Raw genomic sequence first — 13,457 nt, 5'->3', positions numbered from 1 at the left:
TATTTTCTCACATTCTTATGTTAATGAAAATAGCATCTAAGAAGAAATCCACCAGAAGTGGTGTTAGAGAACTAAGAAAATAATCTATTATCAGAAGCTGTTATGTATCAGCCTGCTTCATATTGCACTTTCACAGGGACTTAAGCACTTGAGAAGTTGAAAGCTGCCTTCACTGAGAATTTCTCTTTACATTTGCTACAGCCCCTTTATACTCTGGGAGGGCGAATTTAATTCTGAGTTTCTACTGAAGCTCAGTTAACTAACAGCAAAGGTGTGAACCCAGGGTCATAAGATGAGCCAGGTTGAATCAGACCAAAGGTCCATGTAGTCTAGTATCTGCCTCCCACAGAGGACAATCAGATTCCTATGAAAAGTCCACAAGCAGACTTGAATAGCCCTTTCCTGCTGTTGCTCCTGCAATAGGCAAAATGAGTACATTCATTTGGAATATGTGAGGAATTTTTTGAAGCTCTCCCTGTACCTCTGGAGAGGTCAAGTTGGTGAATCGTGCCCTCCTATACTGCTCCTTTTACTGAGGTCTTTGAAAAATTTTCATCAAACCCAGGACAATCAGATGCATTTTACATTCTTTTACTCACCTCAGATCAAAACAAATCTATCACTCTCAGTGGCCAAATACTCAGCTGCAGCAAGCAAACCCCATCAGGAACTTGTTAAGTTGTGGGAGAACATATCAGAAGACATAGCGATTCTTCAGACAGCTCTTGTTTATTCACAGGACTGAACTGAACTGAACTGAACTGAACGGAAGGGTTCAGCCAACCTGCTTATATAGAGCTCAACTACAAAGCAACAGTAACAACTTTCTGTAACTATCCAATCACTGAATGTCACTTTCAATTCCTTATTTGCATATGCAGACCTGAGTGAAAACTATCTACAGTATCCCCCTGCTGGCCCAGGGTGAGAACTTCAGTACATAACAGAACTGACTCCAGACATCTTGAAATTTTCGTCTTTGGAGATCATTACGTGACCATAACTTTATTTTTTTATGTTCATTTTATTTTATTCTGTTTTACTTTTATTTATTATATCCAACTATGCACATCTGGCCAAACATCTATGTTCTTCTTAATTTGATTCTTTAATGGTAGTCATTGACCATAACAATAAAGATTTGATTTGAAAGCTCCTCCCATGCTTTACTGTAGCCTTTGCCAACCTGGTGTCCTCCAGCTGTTTCGGCCTACAACCCTTATCAGTCCCAGCCAGCACAGCCATGCATGTTGGGCCAGATGGTAACAAAACAGCTGGAAAAGTCTGCTTTATTTCATGTATATGCCACTTTTCCTCCACAGAGCTCAGAGCCACATTCCATCCTCACAAACATTCCAGGAGGTAAGTCAGGTTGAGAAATAGCAACTTAAGGTAGATCTGCATACTTGTAAAATTACATTTGCATAATGTAAAATTACCCTTGCCGTACATTGAGCATGGCTATCAGTTTTGGAAGTAAAACAAAAACTAATAGTTATGTTCCTGTTTGAACCTAAGGTTATAACATGGCTATACTTGGTAGATTATTCATTGTTATCATATGTGTTTTTATAAATGAAGCGTTCTTCACGTTCTTCATTTGGCAGAGTGGAATGCAGAACAAAGCAAAACAAAAATATCCTAACTTCCAATGATCCCAGAATGCTAAGAGATTTAGAAAGCAGTGCTGCTTTTCACAAAGCTATTTACATGAAGTCAATGTTTTCTTTATATAAAAAAAAATTAGGTGCCTGTACCCAAATCTGGATAAACTGTAAAACCCCTCCCTTCCCCTCTTGCTACACACCTCCCCACTCTATACTGAATTTGTGATTAGCTTTTAATTAAATAGTTGATAATAAAACGGTGTCATTACATTCAGGGCTTTCTTAAAGGTACAGTGGTTACATTTTCGCCAAACAAACAAAAACTGTGGAACTGTTTGAGAACCAACAATAACTTATGGAATCTTCAGCTTGAAGAGGCTCCAGCAGGAGAAAGCGACGGATTCACTTTACTTCTAATGTGTTTCTGAGCTCCTGGCATTTCTGCAGGAGCTGGTTTGGTTATATAGCCGGGTTTTATTTCTGGGTGAGTGGGGACGCATTTCGATTGTGAAAGTGGCCAAGCCTGGGCGTGTGGAGAAACGAGGACAAGACAGAGCGACCGGAGACTAAGCATCCTCAGGAACCCCTGTAGGACCCCCGTGACCCTACGCGCTGCGGCGACGGAACCGAAGGCGCAGGGTAGCGGTTTCCGGCCGGCGGATGAGGAAGCGCTGCGCACAGGGCTCCTCTGCGCGGCTGGCTGGCTGGACTGGCTGTTTCCTTCCTTCCTTTCCCCCCCTTCGCCGCGGCTGAGATCCCGGGTCCAAGATGGAGTCTCTGAGCAAAGCGGGGCAGGACATGAGCCTGGCGGCCTTAAAGCAGAACGACCCCTACATCACCAGCATCGCCGACGTGACCGGCCAGGTGGCCCTTTACCGCTTCAGCCCCAAGGCCAACGAGTGGGTGAGTGGGGCACTAAGCGGGGGGTCGGGGGCGCCCCCCTCGCAGCCCCGGCTGTTAACCCTTTTCTCTCTGCCTCTCCACCCCACCCGCCCTCGTCCAAAGTCTCCTCGCGGGGTCCAAAGGCTCCCACAGAAGGAAGGTCCCGATGGAAGAGGCGCACAAAAGCGCCTTCGCTTGGCGCCTGCCCCCCGCAAGGAAAGAGGGTGGGTTGGGCTGGGGGCGGGCGCGCACGTGCGGCTTTCCCTCCCCACCCCTCCTAATATCCGCTACTGTCCGCAGAGGAATGTTTTTTGTGGGGGAGAAGAGAGGAGGCTGCCCGGTCCGGTTGGCGCAGCTCTTGGGGAACACGCCCACCTCCCTTGGTTTTCCGTGGTTCACCACCTCCTCGTGCTCTTCTCCTCCTCCTGCCACTAACTCGCTGGGCTCAAAATTCAGGGCGGATTAGTTAGCGCCTAACACACCCTTTCAAATTAGCCGGCCTCAGTTGAGGGTGGCTTAAAAACTACTGGTAGGAACTGGTACTATAGTGAACTTTTCTTTCCGTCGGTGCTTTTTCTGAGTCCTAGGAGGCCCTTGTGGCTGGCTGCTGGTCCACAGATTCTGAAGACTGCATATGCCTAAAATGCTGCTTTTAGCCATGCCCACATCCTAGAATGGGTCTTACTGGATCTTGCTGTCCTCTTCTCTCCAAAATATGAAATAGCATCCCTGCCCAGCCTACAGAATTGCATTAGTTGTTGAAATTATGGATCCAGAGAATGATGGCTTATGTACTGTTGGTGTGTGTATACTGTCAGGGCTCATATCTATTGGTGTGAGTGTATATTTGTGAGAGAGCAAGGTTTTAGCGACAGGTTCTAATTATATAGTGCAGGATTATGAAAGCTGGAACTGAACTTCATCTGAACCAAGTAGGATTCCAGCTTGACTTGTGTACATTTCTCCTCCTTTCCTTCATAGGTCAGAGCCAGCCCAAGTTCAAGGCTTTCTTTTAGATTATCTGATTATCACTATGATTCAGACTAGGATGAGGGAGATGCTGGTTCAGATCCCCACTCAGCCACAAAGCTTGAGGATTGTTTGAAGGTGGATTTCAACCCATCACCATTTTGCAGTCTAACCTATGTGATAGGGCTGTTGTTAGAAAAAAAACATGTGGTTGTGGAAAGACCTCTGAGTTACTTGGGGGAAGGTAGGCTAAATAAATAACAGAGCTCCCACCTACACTGTTTCTACTTAACCACATATTTTAGAGCAGAGGTATGGAACCTGTGGACCTCCAGATGCTGTTAGACTCCCAACTTCCATCAGTCCCAGCTGGCATGTTCAGTAGTCAGGGCTGATGGGAGTTGTAACCCACCCAACTGCTGGAAAGTCACAAGGTCCCCATCTATGTTTTAAAGGGGCCATTACTGAACTGGTGAAGACTCTGCAGTTGCACTCAGCTTCTTACTTAGACATGAAAGAGACCACAAGGTGGAAAGTACTCGTCCTTTCTAGGGACTGTTTATAAATTTTTGATTGCACACAGCTGTACCCAAACAGGATTTTAGGTCATTGTCATCCAGAATTCATGACTTGTTCCATGTGGATTGACAAGGCTTGGACCCTTCTTAGAACCAAATCAGAAGTTGATGTACATCTTTTTTCAGTGAGCAATGTGGCATATGCCATCTCTGTTCTTACTGTATAGGAAGCTGCTTTATAATGAGTCAGATACAGGTCAGTATAGTTTACACTGACTGGCAGTAGCTCTCCAGGATCTCAGACAGGAGTCTTTCCTAGCCCTGCCTGGAGATGATATTGAACCCCTGGGCCTTCTGTATTCAACACATGTATTCTACAACTGAGCTATGGTATAGCTTGCAATAATTTTACTGCTCCCCTTCTGCCCTTGCAGGACATTTCTGCATGGTGGTTAGTGGTGCAAACATATGGGTTGCAATAACAAACAAACAGCTGTTACCCTCTCCACTATTTCAACAAGTCATGCAAACTTAGGAATAACATGTATATGTGAAAAAAATTAGTGTATGAAATATTCCTTTGCATTCACTGAACTATCTGCACAGTAAGTCTTGGGATTCATTAGAAGCACTGCATTATATTTACCAAGAGAGCCCTCTCTGACAGAGGTAGCAGAAACTTCTTTTCCTAAATGGGTCGGTATCAGCCATTTAAAGGCCACCTCCTCTCATCTGAACTTGCCCACTCCTCCTGCCTTCAGATATTAGGATGGAGAATATGTGGGTAAGAGCCTTTTCTGCTGTTGTGCGCAGTCTTTAAAGCAATCTTTTCCAAGATAGCACCACACACTCTTGATCTTTTTTGCTCTTTAGTGAGCCTACGTTACCACTTACGTTACAAAGGAGTGGTAACATGTTACCAAGGAATGGGTTACCGCTCTTTCCTTCGATCTTCTACTGCAGAACTTCCCAAACTTTTCATGTTGGTGACACACTTTTAGACATCATTTCACAACACAGTAATTCAGTTTTACTAGCAAACCGGAGGTTAAACTAACCCCTTTCCAGCCCTGGAAGGAGCGCAGGGAGTGTTCACACTACACACCTACACATTGCAGCCGACACTAATGTGTGGCAGCACACAGTTTGAAAAGCTCTGTTCTACTGAGTTGTTCAGATTTGCCTCCAGTGATCTCATATTCTGATTTGATTTTGTTTGTACTTTTTCTTATTGCAAGCATATTTTGAAACTTGCATGCCACTTCATCTCTCCCATGCAAGTTGTCTCTGCAATGAGTAATGCTTGAGAGACTACTGTGGTCAGTCATCCATTAACTTAAAAAACCTTAGTTTTGCAAACATATACACCATTTTAATATTCAGTATATATTACAGTTTATAGCTTTTAATAGAGGTCACCAGCCTTTTTGGGTCCATGGGCACATTTGCTCACCAGATAAATTGTTGTGGGCACAACACACATACATACACACATAGCACAACCTAGTCTATTGGCTACAATTATTCTTTCAAGACTAATTTCATCAGAGGCTGGGGACCCTATATATGTCTGTGGGCATCATATATAGGGCAACCCCTGACTCAGAAACAGAATAGTAATGTGGAAAACTTCATGTGCTTAAAAAAATAATTGCAGACTGCAATTCTGCAGTGACTTTGACTGTCTTATTTATCTTATTTGCCCATTGTGTGGCGTAGTTGATGCTATTTAATAGCTTACTTTATCTCTCCCTAGTTGCCCACAGAATTAATGGAAAAACAACAAATAATTAAACTTCAGTTTTTTAATACGAATTTAGCATGACTATAACAGATCAAATGTAAAAGTACATGCAATTTAACACATTTATTTATCATTACCTTTTGAACCAGGCCAATGAATCAACCATAGATTTTGTTTAAAGTTCTAAATATTGAATGGAGTGCTGTGCCTTCCTGCTTGCAGTCACCTTACGTCATATATAGCAATATTAAATGCCACCATGTATAAACAGTTGTATTGATGTATTTTTCTAGACCTCTAGCATAATTTCAGGGTTTGTTTTCATTAGGTTGGAGCAGATGTTAGTATGTACAACTCAACCACCTTCTTGACAGCACAGCAAGTCTTAGAATTCAGCCATAACAGTTGTATTCGTAACCATGAAAATAAATAGCACCCATTAAGTACTATAGTTATAATTTTATGTTAAATGTAAAGCTCAGGGGATGAGCTGAAGGCATTTGAGCTGAAAACAAGCAGTTCTGGTCAGCGATTGTTTAGAAACCACAAATTCACCACCTTGGGTTTCATGATGGAAAAAAGATGAGATATAAATGTAAGAAAATAAGTAAAGCAGGGGCTGTAATGCTCAAATTAATTTATTGCTACAATAAATTATTCTTATTGTTTGTTATAGGAGAAGACTGACATTGAAGGTACTTTATTTGTATATAAAAGGTAAGCGTATATCAATCTTATTCTAGAGTCAGTTTTGCTTAGAACACTATGAATTGCAAAACTATTTGCTGTTCAAATAGAGCATGCCTATTTATTCCTACCTGCAGTTCTAAGAAAACAAATTTGGGCTTTCTTTTGAGAAACAAGGTTTTCAGGAAAGCTTGCATGCTACTGTGTTGTGCTGGTGTTAGCAACCCTATATATGATATTATTTAAAAATTTGCCATATCTTTTATGTAAACAAATATGCTTCAAATTATGGTGTTTGTAAGGAAGAACCTCCCTGTTCCTTGGTCACATTAAATGGTATTTCTGTACCTGTCCCAATTCTTGGATATCCTTCTTAAGAAGGGGTAACTAGTACTGTACACATTTGAAATAGCTATAGTATGCTTAAATAAAGAAAGAAAATACTGCCCTAGTAACTGTTTTCACACTAAATTTGCCTCTTTCAAGTTTCACTGATTTCTCCCCCTGTGAACCAGATAAATCTTTCCTGGATAATCACAGCCAGTTTAGCCAAATTCTCACAGGACATGGCTTGTGGCATATGCCTTCAGTGTGGAAAGCTTTATAACTCAATAAAGCTTTCCATTGGCTTCATTTCAGCATCTGCCACAAAATTCTTGCTATTTATTACTCTTTGTGGAACATCCTTTCTTTTTACCCTTGTTCTCCATTATATACATGCCTGTGACTTTTTGTTCTTCAAAATTTATCGCTTCAGCCCTCCCACAAGTTCCATTCTATATATTCCTTGCTGGTGCCTATGCCCAGAGCACTGTCTCCCTTCAAATCCTTCATCATGATGCGCCTTTCCTGTGAAGCCTTTGGCTTAACTTGTTTAGTCCTTATCCCTAAGTAAAAGGCAACCTTAATATGTACTTGGTTTTTTGAGCCTTCACGTTTCTTGCTTCTGCTTTCCCTCTCTACCATTTGTTTCCCCCACAGTCAAAATTCTTCTTATTTATTAAACTTGTTAGTTTCATAATACAGGCGCTCCTGTAGAATGTACAATAATAATTAGATTGTAAGTTCCACGAGGAAGGACATAATCTGGATATGATGTGTATTGTGCACTGTAAATTACAGGCATGCAGGAGGTAGATTGGGATCTTCTGGTACAGTCATATCTCATGTTGTGTCCGCTTCAGGTTGCATGTTTTCGTCTTGCATCCCACAGCAACCTGGAAGTACCGGAACGGGTTACTTCCGGGTTTTGCCGCTCGCGCATGCGCAGAAGTGCTAAATTGCGCGCCTGCATCAGTTCCGTGTTACGGATGGGCCTCTGGAACGGATCCCGTCCGTTACACGAGGTTCCACTGTACACCTCTTGACAATTTGAAGTAGATTGGCAAGGATTTCTGACTCCCCAGCTGATTAACTGTGACAGCAGCAAAACAGCTCTCCCACTAACTTATACTGTCGAGATGAACAAAAGTGAGAATACTCAGGAGAGGGATTTTGTGTGGAAGCCTTATGAGTTCAGTTCATAGAATTGTAGAGTTTGAGGGGATTCCTGAGGGTCATCTAGTCCAGTCCAGTTCTGCTACTCATAACAAATTCCTGGACTCAGAATGTTAACTGTATGCCTTTTGCACCAGGCTCCTAGTTAAAAAAATGAAATGGCTCCCTCAAGTCTGCGCATTCCTTCTGTAAATAGTGGCAAAACAGACAATAACATAAGTTTTTGTTATTGCGGTTGTTGTAAGACAATGATCTAGTGATATGTGGTTAAGATTTGGTCTTCATATTTAATAGGGTGGGGTAGGATTTTAATGTTGCTGCAAGATGAGCATTTCTGGTTTATTAAGATTCTCTTTTATGTATTTTATATTTTGTATTATATATGCTTTTATAACTGTTAGCTGCTTAGAGACATGTTTGTAGTGAGTAATAAATAAATATAAATAATAATGATTTAATATTTTTAATTACATAAAAAATGCTCAGCTACTCTTTCCATGGATATTAGTGGTTGAGCCCTAGTGGTTCCCGTACAGAATTGGGCCCAAGGAGAGGTAACCTAGTTTATTTCAAGTTCTGCTTTTGCACTTCTCATATAGGCATCTGGTTGGCCACTGTAAAAACAGGATGCTGGACTAGATGGACCATTTTATGTTCTTAGCTGCCTCTTCAGGTGGCAGTCTCTGCCAGTGGTAATGTACCTTTCCCCCTGACTGTTTTTAGTAAGCATTGAATTTGCAATGAAGAGGGGAAGTGTATAACTGTGAGAGTTTCCCATAGTATCTTCAGATCTATGGTAGAAGGGATGTAGAGGATTGGTATTAACAGTAAGTAACAGGTGACACTTATGTAATATTCTCCCCTTCCTTCCTTCCTTTCTATTTTGACTTACTTAACTAAAGTGGCTTGAAAGAGTGGCCATAGAAATGCTGTTAAGCAAAAGAATAGTAGTTGCAGTGTATCATCATTATACGAAATAATTTAATGTGACACTAGAGTTTGAGGTTAAAGGGAGTATTTTAAATATATGGTAAATAGAGGGTATAATCTTGAAATAGAGCTGCAGGAGTTTTTTGTGGGAGGAGGCCAACTTTAACTGTTGGAAATATTTAGAGGATGAGTTGGTGCTTGAAGGTGGCACGGAGAATCGCTTTACAAGGTAGTGGACACTTGTGGTCAGCAGAGTGTTGTAATCTGTGGGTGATGAGATTAGGAAATGTCTTCATCACCAAAGCAATTTAATCTTTGGGTTTACTTAGGCCTGTAACATAGATATGCTGTGTGCTTCATGTGGTTGACTGTTGCAGATGGAGTGTCAGGTTACAACTGAATATGCATGCTTTTTAACTACTCTGTCTGTTGGCTGAAGGTCTTTAACTCTCTGCTTCCGTTCTTGGAACTTGCCACTTTCATCCCTCTTATCATGCATACTGGACATCTCTAAGGACCCTAGTTGGGATTGTCCTTACATATAACTTGGAGGGTGCGGAACATGAGAGTCCTTTTCTGACCTGCTCAGTTACCTGTAGAAGATGAGATGGGTGCTTTGTGGTCTGTACAGTTTAATGTAGGCTTCCAGGCCTATTTCCTGGTACTTAAGGCAGCAGTCCTAACCCTGCTAACCTGGAAGTAATCCACATTGAATTCAAAAGGACTTACTTTTAAAGAGACATGGTTAGGATTGTGCTGTTCTGATTTCCTTCTGCTTGTGTATATGTATGCAGTTAAGGATTCAAAAATAACTCTTTAATAACAGTCTTCTCAGTAATGCTTTAATGCTAGCAGTGCTTTTAAAACTGTTCTTATGAACCATTTATTTTATTTTGGACAGCAAGAAATATATCAATATGATCAGTTTTCTCCAAAACCTTTTTAGAGATCTAGAGAAAATAAGTCAAAACCAAAAATGTCACTCTTCTTGTTTACACTGTTGTAATGCCTTTGGGCTTTCTACACATGCTATTTCGAGACCTTTACTGCTGTAATCATGACTTCAGTTGAATTTTAATTATTTTTGACATGCTAACTCAGGCTGTTAGTCCATCTGTTATAATAGATGTAGAAAATAAAGAAGAAAGTATGTATTAAAGTGACCTCTTATGATTCTCAGACACAGCCCAATGACACTTTAGGCCTGTTAACTTTATGGGATAACATGCTTAGCAGTGTGCTAGAATGCAGTCTGTGTCGTTTTTCTCTTGCATTCCCAAGAAATACCTTGAGTGTTATTTAATTTGGTGTCTATAACACAGCTGTTTTTAATACACAGATATACTTTTAAAGTACACAAGAAAGGGTATGTTTGCAATAACGTGTTCGGTTCCTAGGAAATAGCTCATCATTGAAAATACATACTTTATAGCTATTTTTGGTATGTTTGATACTTTTGATCCTGAAGTGCTTTCTGAAGTGTATTTCGGGGGGGACGGGGCTGTAAAGCTGCACTGTTCTGTTTTTTGCATGGATTAGCATTTATGAGAAGTTTGAGAATTGGATTTAAGTGTGCCTCTACAAGTTATGTTTCCCACTCCCTCTCTCTGAATTGCTATTGATAACCTGAAATGTTTGTTTACTATTCTGCTCTAAAAGTTTTGCATACAAGGTCGTAAGCATACCGAAATATCCTTCGGTGTTTTTTTATGGCATGTGAAACTTGCTATATAATTTTAAATGAAGGAGAAGAATGAATTTATTCCTCTTTGGAGTAGCCTTGAAAATCAGTTTTCTTTTCTTTGTTTCTTTTTTTAAAAAGATTGTGCATCTCTTCCTCCCCTCCCTTAGTTTTAGTTACAATATTGCTAAGTAGACTAATCATTGCTATGTTTTTGATATTCAGATAAAGAACTACAACAATTCATCTGGTTAGATCCAAAGGTGCCAATCTGTGAGCTTGGCCTCTTCCACAAGCACATGTGTGCTGTCTGATTTAGGAGGAGTGTTATTCTTCTTGCATGAACTTTTGTCTTAGCTCTTGAATAATATATTCCATTAGCCATTGGAACAATAGTTCACAGAACATTACCACTCCCAGAATTCCTTATGCTTGTGAAACACCTTGTGTTTCAAATAGCAAGCTTGCATGGCCTTTTGATTTTACTTAAGTCATTTGGAGTAATTGCTGATAGAAAAGCTTCTGTCAACAGAACCAGGAGGGAAGCAATTTGGTGATTCTACCTGCCCACTGGAGCCCCCTTTCTGCAAATTTTTCTTGTAAAGTGGTATAAAAATTAAAAAAAAAAGTTCTCCAAAGAGCTGACCCCCCCCCCATTCTGCTTCACCATCATTTGAGTGATAGTGTTGGATACATTTCATCACCATCATTGCTATTGATTATTTTCTGAAAGTAGGTTGTTTATTCATATAATGCATTTGTTTAATAGTTTTTTCCTCTGAATATCCATGTTATGCATTTACACCAGTGGTGGCCAAACTTGGCCCTCCAGCTGTTTTTGGACTGCAACTCCCATCATCCCTAGCTAACGGGAGCAGTGGTCAGGGATGATGGGAATTGTAGTCCCAAAACAGCTGGAGGGCCAAGTTTGGCCACCACTGATTTACACAGTTGTTTTGTTATTCTCTTGAAATAACAGGTCTGCATCACCTTACCATGGCTTCACAATTGTGAATCGACTGAATATGCACAACTTGGTTGAGCCTGTAAACAAAGACTTGGAGTTTCAACTACATGAGCCCTTTCTTCTGTACAGAAATGCTAACTGTGAGTATAAACTTGGAATAATGTTGTTATTTAGGAGACCCCACCTTTTGAACTGCCCTGGACCACTTCTGCCATTAAAGTAATATACGTGTGACATGGCAGTAGCTAGTTAGACTCTAAACACCAGTTCAGTTTCTGGGGTGCCACTCTTCCAGCTGTGTTCCACCCATAAACAGTGTTAACTCAGTGTGTTATATAGTCTTCTGTCTTTCTGTTTCGACACCTCTCTGGTCTTTTTGTGTCCTCGAACACCTGTCTCCATAATTCCAATTGACTGACTAGTAGCAAATAATGGTTCTTAACTGATGTGTTGAGGTAGGGAATATCAAAGGCTAGCAGAGATGGGCAGATGCTTGGTTAGGGGAGAGGCGGGGGGGGTGTCTTAGGAAGTCTTAGGAAGCAGCATGCAGTGGGTAGGCCATGCTAGATTTGAGCATGCATTGTGGCCCTTCTCCAAGTCACCACTGCTCCGAGCTAATTAGGGCTGGCACCCCAGCCAGCTGGAGGCAAATTGTGCCAAACATGATGGGCCTTATTCAGCACAGCATGTATTTGCTATTTTCAGCATTTCTGTCCTACCTTTCATTAAAACTATATTCCAGATAGGAAATGGGCACAAGCAAATTATCCCCAAACATCATAATTTAATTACTTTAGTTTGGCACAGCCCTATTTCCTTTCATTCAAGGCTTTGCTATGAGATCAAACACATGTCACATAACCATTCTCTTGCCACCAGAGGTAATGTTTGCAAGGACCTGAGAAATTCAAAAAGCAGGCTATTTTGAGTCAGTTTGGCAAGTCTGCTGGATCACTGTCCTCTCTTGACCACAGTATCTTTAGCTGAGGGAGCAAGGCATGCAGATCTCCAGCTATTTGTTTTAGGAAAAATTGTGTTTTTCCTGATAACAGTAACAGCTGGATTATTCTTTAAATCTTTTTTAAAAGCTAGCATCACTTATGCTAATTATTCAGTATGTCACCAAAGACCTATTTTAATCTGTATTGAGAAAGTCACTAAGTTAACTTCAGAAGCTCTAGAGAAGACCGTTATGGAATTCCCATCTTTTATTCATAATATATTAAATATGTTTGTAACATCAGTGATACGCTGTAGTTACCAAACTGCATAACGGGAAGCAATATAAAGCACTCAGTGACAAAAAGAATATGACTGCAAGTAAAAACATTTCTAGTATCCTACAGGGTTGGTAATTGTACCTTTCTCCATAAAAGGCTTAAAATCTAAGCATCAACCACTTAATAAATTCATAGATACAAATGTGATCAAAAATTTCAGAACCTTGGGTTTGTTTGGTTTTTAAATCAACAATTTTGAACTTACCTCTAAAGGTCTTAAAGAAGTATGCTTCCAAATCAGTTTCACTCACAATTCTTCCTTTGTATCTAATGTCACTGTCTTGATGTAAAGAACGAAATTCCATGCTAATATTAAAAGATAGGTGGTGGTATACAACTCTGAATTCTCAAATGAAGATATTGCCTGCACTTGTTCCTTTTCTTCTTTTTTGAGCTCTGTATGTCCTTTTTCCAGTTGAAATGCAGCAGCAGAGATATAATTCCAGAAGGATGTACTTGAAACTCTGTTACCTTGGTGGTAACAACAGATTGCTCTCTAAATATACTTTTGTAGCCAGGCAGTCTTATTTCGTTGCTGTGAAAATATCAAAGTGGGTCCAGAAAGTTGAAGACCAGCCACATGTGGATATCAGCAATGTTGTCAGAGTGACATGTGTTTGATCAGGGAAGGGGAATGGATCTTTAGTAACTGCTTTAACTCTGCCTTCTCAAGAAAGATAAGGAGTGGGACTGCT

At 40.6% G+C, this 13,457-nt stretch overlaps 1 protein-coding gene across 2 annotated transcripts in view; it reads left to right on the top strand.

Moving 5' to 3' along the window:
- The first annotated feature begins 2,290 nt into the window (after positions 1-2,290).
- Positions 2,291-13,457, top strand: part of DCP1A (decapping mRNA 1A) — a 35,569-nt gene continuing 24,402 nt past the window's right edge. The window contains exons 1-3 of one of the 2 annotated variants that reach the window (XM_081848892.1): positions 2,291-2,510; positions 6,397-6,437; positions 11,495-11,622. In XM_081848892.1, coding sequence (XP_081705018.1) covers positions 2,376-2,510; positions 6,397-6,437; positions 11,495-11,622 — 304 coding nt within the window. In that variant the 5' untranslated portion in view covers positions 2,291-2,375. The remainder of the gene's footprint in view (positions 2,511-6,396; positions 6,438-11,494; positions 11,623-13,457) is intronic. The other variant, XM_081848891.1, reaches the window with a different exon arrangement.

Source organism: Podarcis erhardii (assembly GCF_964252035.2).
Source record: "Podarcis erhardii genome assembly, chromosome: 2".
Taxonomy (NCBI): Eukaryota; Metazoa; Chordata; class Lepidosauria; order Squamata; family Lacertidae; genus Podarcis; species Podarcis erhardii.
This window is presented reverse-complemented; position numbering and strand designations above follow the sequence as displayed.